Genomic DNA, 15,023 nt, shown 5'->3' with positions numbered 1-15,023 from the left:
TATAAAACACACTTCTTTTTAAAAAATTAAAGAGCACCAGGTATTTCACAGTGAGAGGTAGAATCAAATTTAACAAACCCATCCCTCTCTCTTTCTCTTTTTCCTATTTAGCACCAATCTCTTCTCTTTCCTGCCTTCCCTTCTCAAGTCACTTAAAAAGGGCTGTTTCCTTTCACAAAGGGAAGAAGGATCTTGCTTGCTTTTATTTTTATTTTTGCCTTAAATAAAATATATATCTAGATATATCATTTTCTTCTTCTTTCTCTCTCTCTAATATTGCACGTAAGAATGCTTCCTGTTCCGGAACAACAAGCAGACAAATACAAGTTTGCAAAGCTGTCTCCCCCAGACTCCTTCCTGTCTCCTTTCAAAAAGCCCTGCCTGCTAGCATCACGTCTCTGGACAGCCACATTGGGTAGTACGGTGGCTTGTCGGGATGATCTGGGTTTCTCTGTGAGATATTGCATACAGTTTCTTTGGCTGAAGGTGTGGCGAGGGAGGGGGGCGGGAATCTTTGGGCGTGGAACTGCTTAGGTCAACTGGCCTCCTGCTTCAGCACCTGAAGCTCCACTAATTAAGTTGTGTCTTTGCTGAAGCCACAGCACTCTCCTCCTCTCCCCATCCTGGAGAGCAGCGGTCTGACGGGCCAAGGGTTCCTTATGACTTGGCAGAGTCCAAACGCTAAAGGCCTAGCTCTCAAGGCTGCTAGAGAGGTACAGGGGCGGCCATCAGGCCCTGCTCAAAGAGACAGCATCTCCAAAATGAATGAGCTTGAAGTGCCACAGAGGCTGCCTTTTAGAGGAAGCACATGGGCCCAACCTCGAGGAGGTGCTGCTTCCCTGGCTCGGATGGCGGGAGGTTGTAGATGTTGGTAATTGGCAGCTGTTGCAGGTCTTGTGTCCGGAAGGTAAAGAGTGTCCTGTGCCAGTGTCCATCTTGAATCTAAATGCAAAGGAGGAGGCAGGGAGAGAAGAGAGAAAGGATAACTTTTCACAACAATGCCAGGTGCAACAGTCCCTTGCATCTCCTCTTCAAGCAATAGCACACCATCAGCTACATGTGAAAGGTGTGCCTTCCTTCCCACGCAAGCCAGAAAAGTAGAAAGTAGCGTACAAATGAACAGATTATTGATTATTAGCAGGCTTGGTGGCTTTCTCCAAGGCCGAAATGGATAGTAATAATAGGGTGTATCCAACTATGTTCTAAGAGACGTGGGTGGCGCTGTGGGTTAAACCACAGAGCCTAGGATTTGCCGATCTGAAGGTTGGCGGTTCAAATCCCTGTGACGGGGTGAGCTCCCATTTCTCGGTCCCTGCTCCTGCCAACCTAGCAGTTCGAAAGCACGTCAAAGTGCAAGTAGATAAATAGATATCGCTCCAGCGAGAAGGTAAATGGTGTTTCTGAGCTTTGGTTCACCAGAAGCGGCTTAGTCATGCTGGTCACATGACCTGGAAGCTGTACACCGGCTCCCTCAGCCAGCAAAGTGAGATGAGCGCCGCAACCCCAGAGTTGGCCACGACTGGACCTAATGTTCTACTCAGACCAACTGACATTAATGAACTGATGTAAATCATGTTCATCACTTTCAATGAGTAGGACTAACGCTGGATGCAATCCAAACAGCACTGACACTAATCTCTACATTTTTATGCCAATCTTTTGCCAAGGAGGTCACAGATGTACATGGTTGTGCTCACCCACCCACCCTGCATTTTATCTCCCCCAACAATCCTGTGAAATAGGTTTAGGCTGAGTGTGTGGCTGGCCCAATAAGCTTTATGGCTGAGCAGGGATTTCAACTGCATCCTCCCTTGTCCTGATAGAGCTCTGCAACCATTATATCACATTGGTTCTCTCTTGACATGGTATTGTGATCAGTATCAGCACTGGGGAAAGGCAGGTTTAACCCTCCTCTCCTGTGCCACCCAAATCTCCCTTCCCCCACCTGTATTCCTCCTCTACCAAGGCTAATAAGTACTTCAATGAAATTATGTAGACGGTGAAAACAGCACAGGAAGAAAGGGTTGAACACTCTTTCCCCAAATCCTGATGCCACTGATCTGATCAAAATTGGAATCCCCCAGTGGCGTAGCGTGGGTTGTCAGCACCCGGGGCAAGGCAAGTAATTTGAGCCCCCTAACCCGTGGATTTGCGCCTCCTAACCCTAACCCCCAGATGTTGCACCCGGTGCGGCCGGCCCCCCCTGCCCCCCCACGCTACGCCACTGGAATCCCCACCACCCAGATATTTTAATGAAAAATAAAGTGGGGTGAGAGCTCTAAACCATGTGCCTGGGGCCACTTTAGCCTTTGCAGCACCTGCGACCCTACAGATATTCTTGGACAACAACTCCCATAAGCCCTAGGGATTCTGGAAGTTAGTTGGATTCCAATTAACCTCTGATGGGTCACAGGTTCCCCCAAACCTACTTTAGATTTGCATTTGAGAAGCATTCAGTTCATGCAAAATGGCAGCAGGTGGCACTGCTGCTTTGCAGAACTACCCAGCCCTCTGACTGACAAAGTAGCACCAGACTGTAAAGCTGCAAAACAGGAAAGATCCCCTAAAAATAAGCAGCAAAAAAGTGTTAAAGGTGGGTCCATTTGTCCTGTGATTTCTAGCAGCGGGTCTGATAGGTTTCAGCTTTGTCCTGCAGCTTTCCCTTGAGAAATCCACTGATTACTGCTGATTCAGAACAAATGTCAATCCACAGAAAATTGAACTGAATTTTGTTTATTTTATTTATTACATTTATGTATACCACTTTTCATCTGAAGATCTCAGGGCAGTTTGCAGCATAAAAATATAAGATGAAAACACAAAATGCATAATAAAAACAAAAGCACAAACCAATACCCCCTGCCCCCCAGCTCATTTAAAAGGGTATAGAAGAGGGACGTTTTTTGCCTAGCACTTAAAGTTGAATAATGAAGGTGCCGAACCTCCCTGGAGAAAGCATTCCACAAATGGGGAGCCACTGGAGAAAAGGCCCTTTCTTGTGCTGTTCCAATTACCAGTAAAAAGTGGTTTTTCCTGGGGAAAGTGTTGAGACGAAATCAGCACCTCCCCACCTCTGGCTACAGACCCTCTTTCTAGCCCTCTTGTGGTGCTTCACTGGCAATTTGAAAGGTTTTGCATACCTTGCAGTCGTTCACCACTACATCAGGCGTGAACTGCCCTCCAGCTTCAAAGATCTGTCCATTCCAGGCCTTGAAATGCACAGCTTTCCTTGATGGCCCTTCCTGCCACACGGAGGTGTTCAGGCAGTGGATGGTGATGTTCTGGATGACTTCGGTGCTCAGGAGGTGCAGGAAATTCAGCTGCACTCTTCCGATGTCAAAGTCAAGCTGGAACAAGGGGAGAATGGGAGGTCGCAGTGAAGACTGGGACTCCAGCTTGGTTTCATTCAACCAACATGTCCAAGACCTCTGACAGCATGAAAGGTGCCCTGATCCCCCAGGAAACAAAGAAGGAGCTGGAATTCTCATCAAGCTCAAGAACACACATAAAATCAGCCTCTGCTTGTTGGGTGCCTTCTAAGGTGTTTTGGACTACCACTCCGAACTGTGTTGGCTGCAGCTGAGAGGAATTCTAGTCCAGAACATCTGGTGGTCACCTGGCAGGTGACGGCTAAGCAGGCCCAGCCCAAGATGTTTTGCCACGAAGCAAAACAGAAAATGATGCTTTCACCTCCTCCTCCTCCACTGCCTGAGATGAGCAGAGACAGCCTGGGGGAAAGGTAGCAGGAGAGGAGAAGGCAGTGGCAGTTGTCAGGAGCTTGTCCTACACTCGAGTAGGACCCTGGTAGAGACATATGCCCAACTGGCATGTTCTCTCCCTCCTGGTTGTTCGTTCAGGAGCTTCAAAAGCTTTCTTCAGCCTGAACATCACAGCGACCAATGCCAACAGACATTAGCACACTTAGGGATCTGCAGTGTGTTCGTGGTTTGTGTAACAGACCTCAGCAACTCAGCATTTTGGCTAATCTACTTTATTTACATATAAACACAAGCTCATTGAAGCACTGCAACGTGCCTCCCTCTCTCTCTAGCATCAGACAGCAAAGAGGAAAAGAACAAAGGACAATAGTCCCACTTCACGGAACACAGTAACACAAACATCCTGTCTCCATCACTTCTCACTCTGTGGAGTCAAAATATGTACCGTCATGTGATAGACAGAAATCCCATGACTGCAATCATGGTGGAGGCAGCGGCAGGCAGCAAGTGCAGGAGGCAGTGAGCAGTGTGCTCCCGGGCCCCCCAGATCTGTCTCCAGCCTGCTGCCTGAGATGACTGCCTCACAAAGCCTCGTGGGAGAAGTTGGCCATGCAGCTGGCATAAAGCACAAACGAATAAGCTGTGATCACTCGCACATACAAGCAATCTGTGCATATGTGCTTGGGAATCCCGACTGAGTCAACACAGATGTCTTTATCCGCCTTGAAAAGCAGATATAACATTCTGAAAGTAATTGATATATAAACCTGGTGGTTGTACATGCGATAGTCCTGCCACAACACCCTCTTTAAATATCTGGTGGATTAGCTATTGGTATTGCATTTCTGGTGGGGTACTTGGTCTATGCATGTAATGGCACAGGACCTCAGACACTGCAGGATCTACCTATGTTTTTCATTAGAACTCCAAAGTTTACCAACCTGAGCCAAGTGTGAAACAGCACGTGTTGCACATACGTTTCAAAACAAGGGGCAGGGTGCCTCCTAACACACGTGCAGTCCAGCAATTTCTTTTCAATTCTGGTACTTGCATCTCTTTCTGAGCTTGCACCTCTTTCATATGCAACTCCACGGCTTGTGGCGCTGTGGTCTAAACCACAGAGCCTCTTGGGCTTGCTGATCAGAAGGTCAGCGGTTCGAATATCCCCACGACGGGGAGAGCTCCCCTTGCTCAGTCCCTGCTCCTGCCAACCTAGCAGTTCAAAAGCACGTCAAAGTGCAAGTAGATAAATAGGTACCGCTCCGGCGGGAAGGTAAACGGTGTTTCCGTGCACTGCTCTGGTTTCGCCAGAAGCTGCTTAGTCCTGCTGGCCACATGACCCAGAAAAACTGTATGTGGACAAACGCCGGCTCCCTCGGCCTGTAAAGCGAGATGAGCGCTAGCGCTGCAACCCCAGAGTCGTCTGCAACTGGACTTAACTGTCAGGGGTCCTTTACCTTTACATTTTCTTAGTGGTGCCATCAGGGTTGGACTTGGGGGCAGATGTCCAGGGATTCTGCTCATCACAATGGGTAGAAAGGTCCCCAAGCACAGCAGGGCTAGCTTGTAATCTTTTTAAGTAATTCACGTTGCCATCTAAAGAGTGCCCCACTCTGCAATGCATATTAATTTATTCTGGCTTTTAAGCTTGGTTCTTATGTTGCTTTGGGACACTTTTGTGACAAAAATGATTAGTAATGCTGCAGCAGCAGCAGCAGCAACAACAACAACAAGGTAATAATATAGTAATAACAATAGTAATAGTAGTACTAATAGTTATGAGAAGTTTAGTATCTACCATTACCTATTTATTTCTTTTCAAAAATACTTACATACTTACATACTGCTTAATCAAACGTGTCTCTAAACTACTTACATGAAATAGTATAAAATATTAGAGAGAAAACAGCAATAAAGTCTAATCTAAAAAAGCATATTGCCTGTTGCTACACAATTAAGAGCCAGAGAGAGCCCATGAATTTGCTGCAAACCGCACAGCAATCCACCAGTGTATCCAGACCTACTTTTGGCCCACGGATGCCTCAAGCATACCTTTGAGGCAGTGATGGGGCTGAGGCAAGTCTGTCCCCCTTGGGTGAAGTTACAGGTGACTTGAATACTATCTGAAGAACAGCCCAGATTTGGGTCAATCCAGTACGTTCCTGAAGGAGAGAAGGGACTTAGTATTATTTATTTTTTAGGAAGACATATGCACCACTTAAACCAAAAAACCTAGGAATAGAAACAGATTTAAAAACAAAGGCATGTAATAAAATTACACCTATGGGTAATTACATGCCTAAATACTTTGTTTTGCTTTAAAGCAGGCATTGGAAACAGTACAAATGAAAGGGCCTGCCATCCAAAGATGCAGCAGGTGAAAGCCATTTACCTGCGACACCTTTGCTTCCTGGTGTAAGAATGAGGGTGGAATGGGGTCTTCATTCACAAAACCTTCAATGCAAAATGCAAAGCGCAGGTCTCTTTCTCTCTCTCTCTCTCTCACCCACTCTCACACACACCCCGTGATGCACTGTGGTGGATGCTGGCCACGTGGATTAACACCTACCATCCTGCATCTTCTGTTCACAGTTCATGAGATCTCTACAGATGCGCGCAGGGTTCTCCTTGGTTCCAAGGGGTCTCTTGATGCTCTGGATGAGGGTGCTGAGGTAGTGCAGAGTCTTAAAGATCTCCCCTCCCTGGTCCATCACTGGAAGGTCTGAATGTTGATAGCTCTGGAGAGGAGGGTGGGGAAAAGGAACGCAAGGGAAAGTAAGGGCCTCTCCAGGCATCTTTGATGTGCATTCATGATGACTGATTCATGATACTTTTGCATCAAAGACTCCAGGACAGATTATTTGCTTTGTTTCCAATCTGAGCGTGTCCCATAGCTTCCTGCTGAAATCCTGTGGCTTTTCATTCCACTGATGTTCACGGGTTTGGTGGCTGCTTTAGGGCAGCGGTTCTCGACCTGTGGGTCCCCAGATGTTGTTGGACTACAACGCGCATCATCCCTGAGCTCTGGCCTTGCTAGCTAGGGGTGATAGGAGTTGCATTTCAACAACATCTGGGGACCTACAGGTTGAGAAAGGCTGGACTATAGGGTGTCCCTAATGAAGTGGAATGATTTGTGGACAGAGCGGTATAAATCTACCACTAATGCTCTGTTATTATGTAAATTAGGTACCCTCAACCTTTTCAGATCCAGGACCCACTTTTAAGCCAAACATCCATTTGGGGGCCCATCTCTTAATCTTTTTACTATATATTTGCATGGTGGTTGTGCTCCTGTTGCAACCCACCTTGGGCCAGGTCTTGACCCACTAGCGGATCCTGTTCCACCAGTTGAAGACCCAGCAGGGCAAATTACATGTTGCAGAACACACCCACAAAAGCCCCCACCGAGTCTGGAAGGCCCCTAAGCAAGTGATGGATTGCTGCTAGTAGGTTTAGCCTAAAAAGAGATTATTACAGGGAGGTATTTGAAGGACTGTGCAAAGAAAATGGACTTTTGTGAGGAAAAATTTGAATGTAAGGAATTATGTTATGCTACAAACATTATCTGGGATAAAAATAGTTAACTGTGTGATGAACACAGGGCAGGAGTGGAGGAACCCTGGTCCTTTTAAACTCCTAATACCAGAGGAGCTGCAATGTATGAGGGTTCAGGTGGCAGGTCTGCCAAGAAGCAGGTAGACTGTTTTAACAGTTCCAAAAGAGCTGTTTTGGCTACATCAGCCTTTGCCAATCAGGTGCCCTCAAGATGTTCTCAACAACCACTCACATGAGCCCCCAGACTGGCAGAGTTTTTCAGTTATGGCAGTTAACAGGAGAGCCCATATTTTCTATAAGGTCAGGAGAATTGTTGTTGAATAGCCTACCTGCAAGTTTGTATTATATCTTAATGAGATTATATTATTTTATGTATAGTTGGACTGGTACATCACTAGGATATCTATTATTTTTTTACAAGCTGTTTATATATTTTCTAAAACAAACAAACAAACAAACAAACAAGTAAAGATTGCATCCAACTAAGTTCTACTCAGTGTGGGCCCTCAGCCATGCCTTATATCCTGCTCATTTCCATGGCGACTGTGCAGGAGAAGTTCGAACGGGTATTTCTGAAAGGATTTATGAGCTTCCTATGACATACCTCAGACTTGAACACAGTGCTGGAACTCATCACTGTTTGGAAAGCTGCACCAAACCCATCTTGCTGCTGGGGAGAAACAGAGGAAGAAGACATGGTAGAGTTGAAGGCGAAAGATGGACCAGAAATTAGCTCTGCCTCCTGAGGCGCCTCAGGTTTGGGATTAAGGGCCTAACTGTACAGGCCATTCATGCTACCCTTGCTGTTTTTCAGTGCCAATTGCTGTGCCTGTTGGATTTCGCAGAGATTAAAGCTTGGGAGGCACAGTTCAAACCTGCCTTTCCAGCATGCTGTGCTCTTGATAACAACCCACACATTCACGCACTGAGCTGGTGCTAGGGATGGGAGATAAATAATTTGATTTTATTTGCATTTTAATAAGTAGCTGCCCAGTCTGCATTTCCTGACCCAGTACACAAACCGAAACACATTGTCCTTCAACACTGACACTTCTCTAAATGTTTTGATGCAGTTCCTCAAACAATGTTTACAACACATGAAAGCAAATATATTCGTGAAAATACGCAATAATGCATTGTCAAAATATAAAAAAAATTCCTTCCAGTAGCACCTTAAAGACCAACTAAGTTAGTTCTTGGTATGAGCTTTCGTGTGCATGCACACTTCTTCAGATACCGTATCTGAAGAAGTGTGCATGCACACGAAAGCTCATACCAAGAACTAACTTAGTTGGTCTTTAAGGTGCTACTGGAAGGAATTTTTTTTTTTTTATTTTGACTATGGCAGACCAACACGGCTACCTATCTACTACTGGAATAATGCATTGTGTTAGGGGCAAACAGCTTGCAAAAATGCCTTTATTGGAGAAATTTGCACTAAGATTCGAACAAGTTTTCCTGAGGATTTTTAAGTATTTTCTTTTTACAAATCGCTGTGGAAATGTTCAGAACTGAATTTAAGACCTACTGTACAAAGGTAAAAATTACATTCATTGTTCTGTCCATTTTTGCCTCTGGCCTCACCCACTACTGGCATGTGGCCCTCAAGTGGTTTGCCCAGATGGTAATGTGGCCCTTTGGCTGAAAAATATCTCTAATCTCTGCTCTAAGGGATGGTGGTGTTTGCAACACAGGACAACACTTTAAAACAAAATAAAAATCTGGTGACCTAGTCATATGTATAGTTTTCCAACAGCCGATACAATTTCTTTCAGTGGTGTCCCAAAACACACGAAATCACAAGCAGAATGAAATTTCAGAACTTACCAATGTAGCCAGCATTACTGGGGGACCCTACAAAGTTAAGAGACAAAATGATGTGTCATTTGCGCCAAGCATGTCCCTTTTGACATTGCCCTTAATTACCATTTTTAGTAAATAATTTAATGCACTGAAAATGGGGACTGGTCGACCTACTTATTTGTTTTCTCTGTGGTCAATTCAATATGCACACACCCACTTCCAAAACACCCCCAATTTCTACAGCAAGAATTTACAGATTTGAAGTTCAGGTATGCTTTGCAAATCAATCCAATTTTCTTCTACACCCACAACCACCCAACCACCCAATAACATGCCTGTTGTTTACACCCCTTATTTGTGGTTTCATATAATTTTGAATTCTTTAAGTCATTTTGTGGCAGGAGAAGTATATGCAAGAAGGGAGAATTGGGGGTTCACAGTAGAGGGACATCCATTCCCCCCGACCCCAAATGTCAATCCTCTTTGCTCTTTCTCTAGCTTCAAGCATATAACTCCTTATGCATCCATTTTCCCCACAGATTATACAGTAAGCACACGATTTATGAGGAGGTTGCTTTCCGGGGATTGCGCCTAAAGCCAAAATTGCTTATAGTCAAAACTCATTGGGTTCAATGGTGGGTGGGATCGCTCAGGCATCTTAAAGCAACAGAGTAAATGCAACAACAACCAACTCAATAAAAACTTTAAATTACTGGGTCAATAAGTTTTAGCCCGGTTCCAAAATAACCTTGGTGCCAGCCATGCCTACGAGAGGAGGGCATTCTACAGATGGGGTGCCACCACAGAGTTACACCACATCATATATAAAGGATCTTCACTGGCTCCCAGTATGCTTCCGAGCACAATTCAAAGTGTCGGTACTGACCTTTAAAGTCCTGAACAGCCTCGGCCCAGTATACCTGAAGGAGCGTCTCCACCCCCATTGTTTAGCCCAAACACTGAGATCCTCCAAGGTTCTTTTGGCAGTTCTCTCACTGTGAGAAGTCAAGTTACAGGGAACCAGACAGAGGTAGTGGTGCCCTCGGTACTGGTGCCCTCCCTGTAGAACACCCTCCCATCAGATGTCAAGGAGATAAAAAACTACACAACTTTTAGAAGACCTCTGAAGTTAGACCTGTATCAGGAAGTTTGTAATGTTTGACATTTTACTATTTCTTTGTTCTGAAAGCCACCCAGGGTGGCTAGGGAAACTTAGCCAGATGGGCTGGATATAAATAAAATAATACTAATACTAGTAATAATGATGGTGGTGATGATCTTCTCCTAGTGATGGAATATTGAGAACAGACTCTCTCCTGAAGTTCTGCTACTGGCAGGCTGCTATAGGGAGAGGTATATAGGCTTTGGGTACAGTATTTGGGTTCCAAGAAAGTGCGGGTGCAGGTTGGTGACTGAATGCTCCACTATTCAAATGCAAATTCTCTATGCATGTCAGGGAGAAGGCAAGACTAGAATCGGGGTCCGTGATATGCCAGATTCCCCCCCCCCCCTTTTAATGTGGAGGGATTTCTCTTTGTTATGGAGGAGCTTTCAATCACGTGAACCTGCATTCCTGCAGTCTTTACAGCCCAGATACAGTTTGACCTTCTTAGCGGGTCACAGTGATAGGGAAATACAAAGTGAAGTATAGGCAATTTTCTAAACACATACCGGAGGTCCAGGGGGTCCTTGAGGTCCTGGGGAACCCTAGGAAGACAATGTAGATACATGTCATGTTTGCTTGTTCTACTTCAAAGAGGCTTGCATAGTTTTGATGGAAGCAGCAATCTTGCTAGAATTGCTCTGCCATACTCACCTTAGGACCCTGCAATCCCTGAAACACAAAAAAGGAAAGGAAGAGGGTGTGAATATGGGTCATTCATGGAAGGTGCTTGGTGGTGGTTGAGATGTACTGGCGAATGTGAGAAAAGGTTGTATGTTTGAAATCTGATCGTGCACCAGAGTACCTGTCTGACCTTAAGATTTACTGTCAGTATTTTTCTGTTTTGCGTTTTGTTTTTGCTTCAGATATCTTAAGAATTGCTGGTAAATGTCAACACACTCCAATTTTTTGACATTTAGGATTACACACAGTATCCATACCTCTCTATGGAAAACGAGTTACTAGACTTTGGATGGGCACCTGCTGTTCTAGCAAGTAGACACAAATGTAAAGTCACTGGGGTTTAATGGCTTCAAGCTTTAGGCTTAAAATGACACCAGCCACTTGGTCATACCGACTCCTCCAATCTCTGGGAGCTTACTAAGGTGTACTAACAGAGATTGACTGAGTCTGCCTGCAAGCAACTCTGCTTTATTACCCCTCAGTCTCTGAAATTTTACCTCTCACCCTCTGCAGTTTATTTCAGTTTTCGTTAGGGATGTTGTAAAGTTAAGTTTCTATATGGCCACCAAACTGCAAACTTTTCATATGAAAGAACCAAAAGGAAGTAGCTATTAGCACATTGTTAAGTGTGGCTTCCGTTTTAGTTTAACCATAGTTTAGTGCTATGTCTAAACTGCAGTTAATCTTTACATTGCGATAAGACAGTTTCACAATCCACATTTGAAGTTGGCTTGTTTCAGACAAACCAGAGTTAGGTTAAACAAATCCCAGTTTGCCTGTCCAGACAACAGAAGAATTCATAGTTATGTTACAAAGGATACCAAATTTTGGTACATAGCAACATATGTAGTGGGAATGTCCACAAACGGAACAATTTTGGAATGAAGTTTTATCTCTATATCTCAGACAATCCCAGCAACCCTAGCATTTAGCTTTACTTCATTTACATACTTCAGATATGGACCAATTAAGAAGTAAGGAATTGATAACATATTTATCAACTGCAACTAGAAGGGTAATAGCCAGAACTTAGAGAATCTTGCAATTAATAAATATTGATCACTAGTATAATATAGTCTGGCAAAGAGACTTAACAGAAAAGCTGTTGCAAAAACTGAAGGTGGCAATGGGAGAGAAAAAACAAAATATTTTTTACACTGTATGGTGTGATTTTATTTAATGAAACAAATGAAACAACACATGGATGAGAAATACCTACAGCAAACATTGTCATATGATGTGGATAAGCAGGCACTATTCATTAGCTCACGCCTACTAGTCTGTGTTTCCCAAGTTGATTTATTCAAGAATTCATTTTACTGGTTTACTATAATAGCCTCATTATTATGCACTGTAGAATGATATGTTTAGTATTTTACCCCCTAATAATCCCTTTTTTGTTGTTGTTAGTCAGGTCATGTTTTATGATTTATGTCTGGACAACTTTGTAACAAGAAAACAACAACAACAAACAAGCCAAGGTTAACAAAATAAGGAAGTTAAAGCTTCAGGCTCCTCCTCACAGATTTATCACAACACAGCCATGATTTCCCTTCTGGCTTATTTTTTTATGGCCAAAAGCTTATGGAGGAGGCTGAAATCTGCTGTGGAGGACCAGCAGGTAGGAGGGAAGAGGTTCACCATTTGTCCCCCACCTTGGAAACTGCCACAGCAAATGTTTATAATTACCTGGTTCTGAACATAGCACTAATAGAGCAAAGGACTCACCATTTCACCATGACTGCCTTTGTCTCCTTTGGGGCCCTATATGGACATGGAACAAAACACATAGATGTGCATGTCATACTGAAATCCAAAACATCCATGTGTTCAGATATATTATTTATTTTATTTATTGTGCTGCTATACTCCCCAGTAAACTGTTGCCTGACTGCCAAGTGTGGCTTGACTATTCAGCCGCTTTGCCTCTGCTTTGTGGCTGATTCACACATGAATGTGCCCTTGTCAAGCTCCATGCATAGGGAAAATTAGTGCATCCGGTTCCAGCTTAGCTTTCTCTACTCCTTAAGACATTTTCTACATGCGGGTTTTATGCACAGAGGGAGAATCTGCACATTGTTTACTACAGACAAAGGAGCATACATTTAAATTTGCAGTTCTGAATACTGGTGCTTAAAAATAAATAAATCTGAGCATGCAGGTCAAAGACAAATTTTGCGCCATGTGGGCACACTCCACATTTCATCTGAGTAGCAAAAGCTTACAGTGTCAGGGGTGGCAAATCCTCCCCCCTGTATTACACCTGCAAGGTACGGCAAATAACAGCTCTGAGGGATGCAGAATTGCATGGGCGGGAGGAAGGTCGATCCCCATCCCTCCCCCAACGACACAATCCCAATCCAAAAAACAATAGTGAGGGAGATCTAAATCATGGATCTCCTGTATCCACATCTGCGTTGGTCCTGAGTGACAGGAACTCACTGCAAGTTGAAAGTGTTGGCAATGGTGGCACTTGGACCGTAGAATTAGAAGGGATCCCAAGGATCATCTAGTCCAACCCCCTGCAATGCAGAAATCTCAACACGCGGTCCCCCATCCAATTTGAAACCATACTGTACCCTGCTTAGCTTTGCAAATGTGCCATCAGTTTAAGGTTCTCAGGGAAGCCACCCTGAAAGTGGAGAAGGCACAGAGTCCCCAGGGGGTTGGATCTGGAGGAGGAACAGGCCTGTGCAAAGCAGAGGATAAGCAGACCAGGAAGTTGGACATGCAGCAAAAGGGCTTTAAATCCAATGGTGACTGGTGGCCAATGGGTCCAGTAGGGCAGAAGGCAGGGTGACCAAGAGCAGGTGGAGCTGGAGCCAATGTGAGGCAGAATCGATTCATTCTACTTTTGGCCCCACCCTCCTCCTCCCTGTGTTGTACAAGGGCAACACTGAAGCTAAGGAGGACGAGGAGGAGACTGATAATGCTGCCCCCTGGACAGATTGCAAGTAGAAGGACAAGTGATGAGGGGGATTGGTGGAGGGCAGTCTCATTCACCCTAATGGGCCAGCCCCCAGTGTTAAAACCTGGGTCTCAAGGAGTCCCTTGGAGCTCAACATTTCCAGAGTTAAGCTGCCCAATGGGAATCAGGAAGCGAACCAAGGTAGTGTTGTGCCACCAAAACTGAACCCAGCAATGCATATTCCCTGAAAGTTGGGAGCGACTGATGTAGAGAACCCCCACACTTATTCCAGTATTTACAATCCAAGTCAGAATGAGCAGGAGAGAGACACTTACAGGGCTTCCTGTTGGACCCCTAATCCCAAGTGGGCCAATAACACCTTCTTTCCCCTACAGAGAACAAGAAAGGTTGGTAAATTTATTAAACTACCAGTACTTCCTACCACCAAGTCCTAACAGACCTTTCTTTCCCTTTCTGTGCTTCCCATTCACACCATAACCCACCTCCATTTTAAAGAGTGCTTCCATCAGCTTCAGCTGGTGGCTCAGCTGCTCCCCTGCGTGGACAAGGATAGCCTGACTTCTGTCATCTGTGCTCTAGTCACCTCTAGTTTAGATTACTTCAAAACATTATACATGGGGCTGCCTCTGAAGAAAGTTCAGAAACGTCAGTTGGTGTAGAATTCGGCAGCCAAGCCACACACCAGGGCAAGATGGTTTAAACATATAACACAAATTCTGGCCTGACTGCACTGGCTGCCAATTAGTTTCTGGGCCCTACTCAAAGTGCTGATTTTGACCTATAAAGCCAATTAGCTTCTGGGCCCAATTCAAAGTGCTGGTTTTGACTTAATAAAGTCTTAAATGGATCAGGACTGGAATACCCCAAGAACCGCCTCCTTCCATATGAACCTTCTGAGGCCCTTCTTCATGTGCCTCCTCCATGAGAGGTCCAGAGGATGGCAACATGAGAACAGGGCCTTCTCTGCAGTGGCTCCCCAGGAATGCTCGCCTGGCACTTAAAGATTTATGTAACATCCCTCTGCTACCAGACCTTTATTAAACAATCTATGTAAGGCCTTTAAAACTTGGGGGTGGTGTTATTGTTTTGTTTGTTACTATGCCGTGTCTTTTTGTATTCTTATATTGTAAATGGCCCTGGAATATGAATATGAAGGCAGGCAGGTGGAAGC

At 44.7% G+C, this 15,023-nt stretch overlaps 1 protein-coding gene across 5 annotated transcripts in view; it reads right to left on the bottom strand.

Annotated features, from left to right (window-relative positions):
* Positions 1-245: 245 nt before the first annotated feature.
* The window catches only part of COL27A1 (collagen type XXVII alpha 1 chain), a 255,431-nt gene continuing 240,653 nt past the window's right edge, over positions 246-15,023 (bottom strand). For 4 of the 5 annotated variants that reach the window (XM_081179610.1, XM_081179608.1, XM_081179611.1 and 1 more), the window contains 10 exons: positions 14,167-14,220; positions 12,652-12,687; positions 10,894-10,911; positions 10,749-10,784; positions 9,102-9,128; positions 7,879-7,944; positions 6,289-6,457; positions 5,772-5,881; positions 3,141-3,347; positions 246-942 (listed from right to left, as the gene is read on the bottom strand). In XM_081179610.1, coding sequence (XP_081035736.1) covers positions 796-942; positions 3,141-3,347; positions 5,772-5,881; positions 6,289-6,457; positions 7,879-7,944; positions 9,102-9,128; positions 10,749-10,784; positions 10,894-10,911; positions 12,652-12,687; positions 14,167-14,220 — 870 coding nt within the window. In that variant the 3' untranslated portion in view covers positions 246-795. The remainder of the gene's footprint in view (positions 943-3,140; positions 3,348-5,771; positions 5,882-6,288; positions 6,458-7,878; positions 7,945-9,101; positions 9,129-10,748; positions 10,785-10,893; positions 10,912-12,651; positions 12,688-14,166; positions 14,221-15,023) is intronic. The other variant, XM_081179609.1, reaches the window with a different exon arrangement.

The sequence above is a fragment of the Podarcis bocagei genome, assembly GCF_964188305.1.
Source record: "Podarcis bocagei genome assembly, chromosome: Z".
Classification (NCBI taxonomy): Eukaryota; Metazoa; Chordata; class Lepidosauria; order Squamata; family Lacertidae; genus Podarcis; species Podarcis bocagei.
The sequence above is the reverse complement of the archived record's forward strand: the minus strand, read 5'-3'. Positions and strand labels throughout refer to the sequence as shown.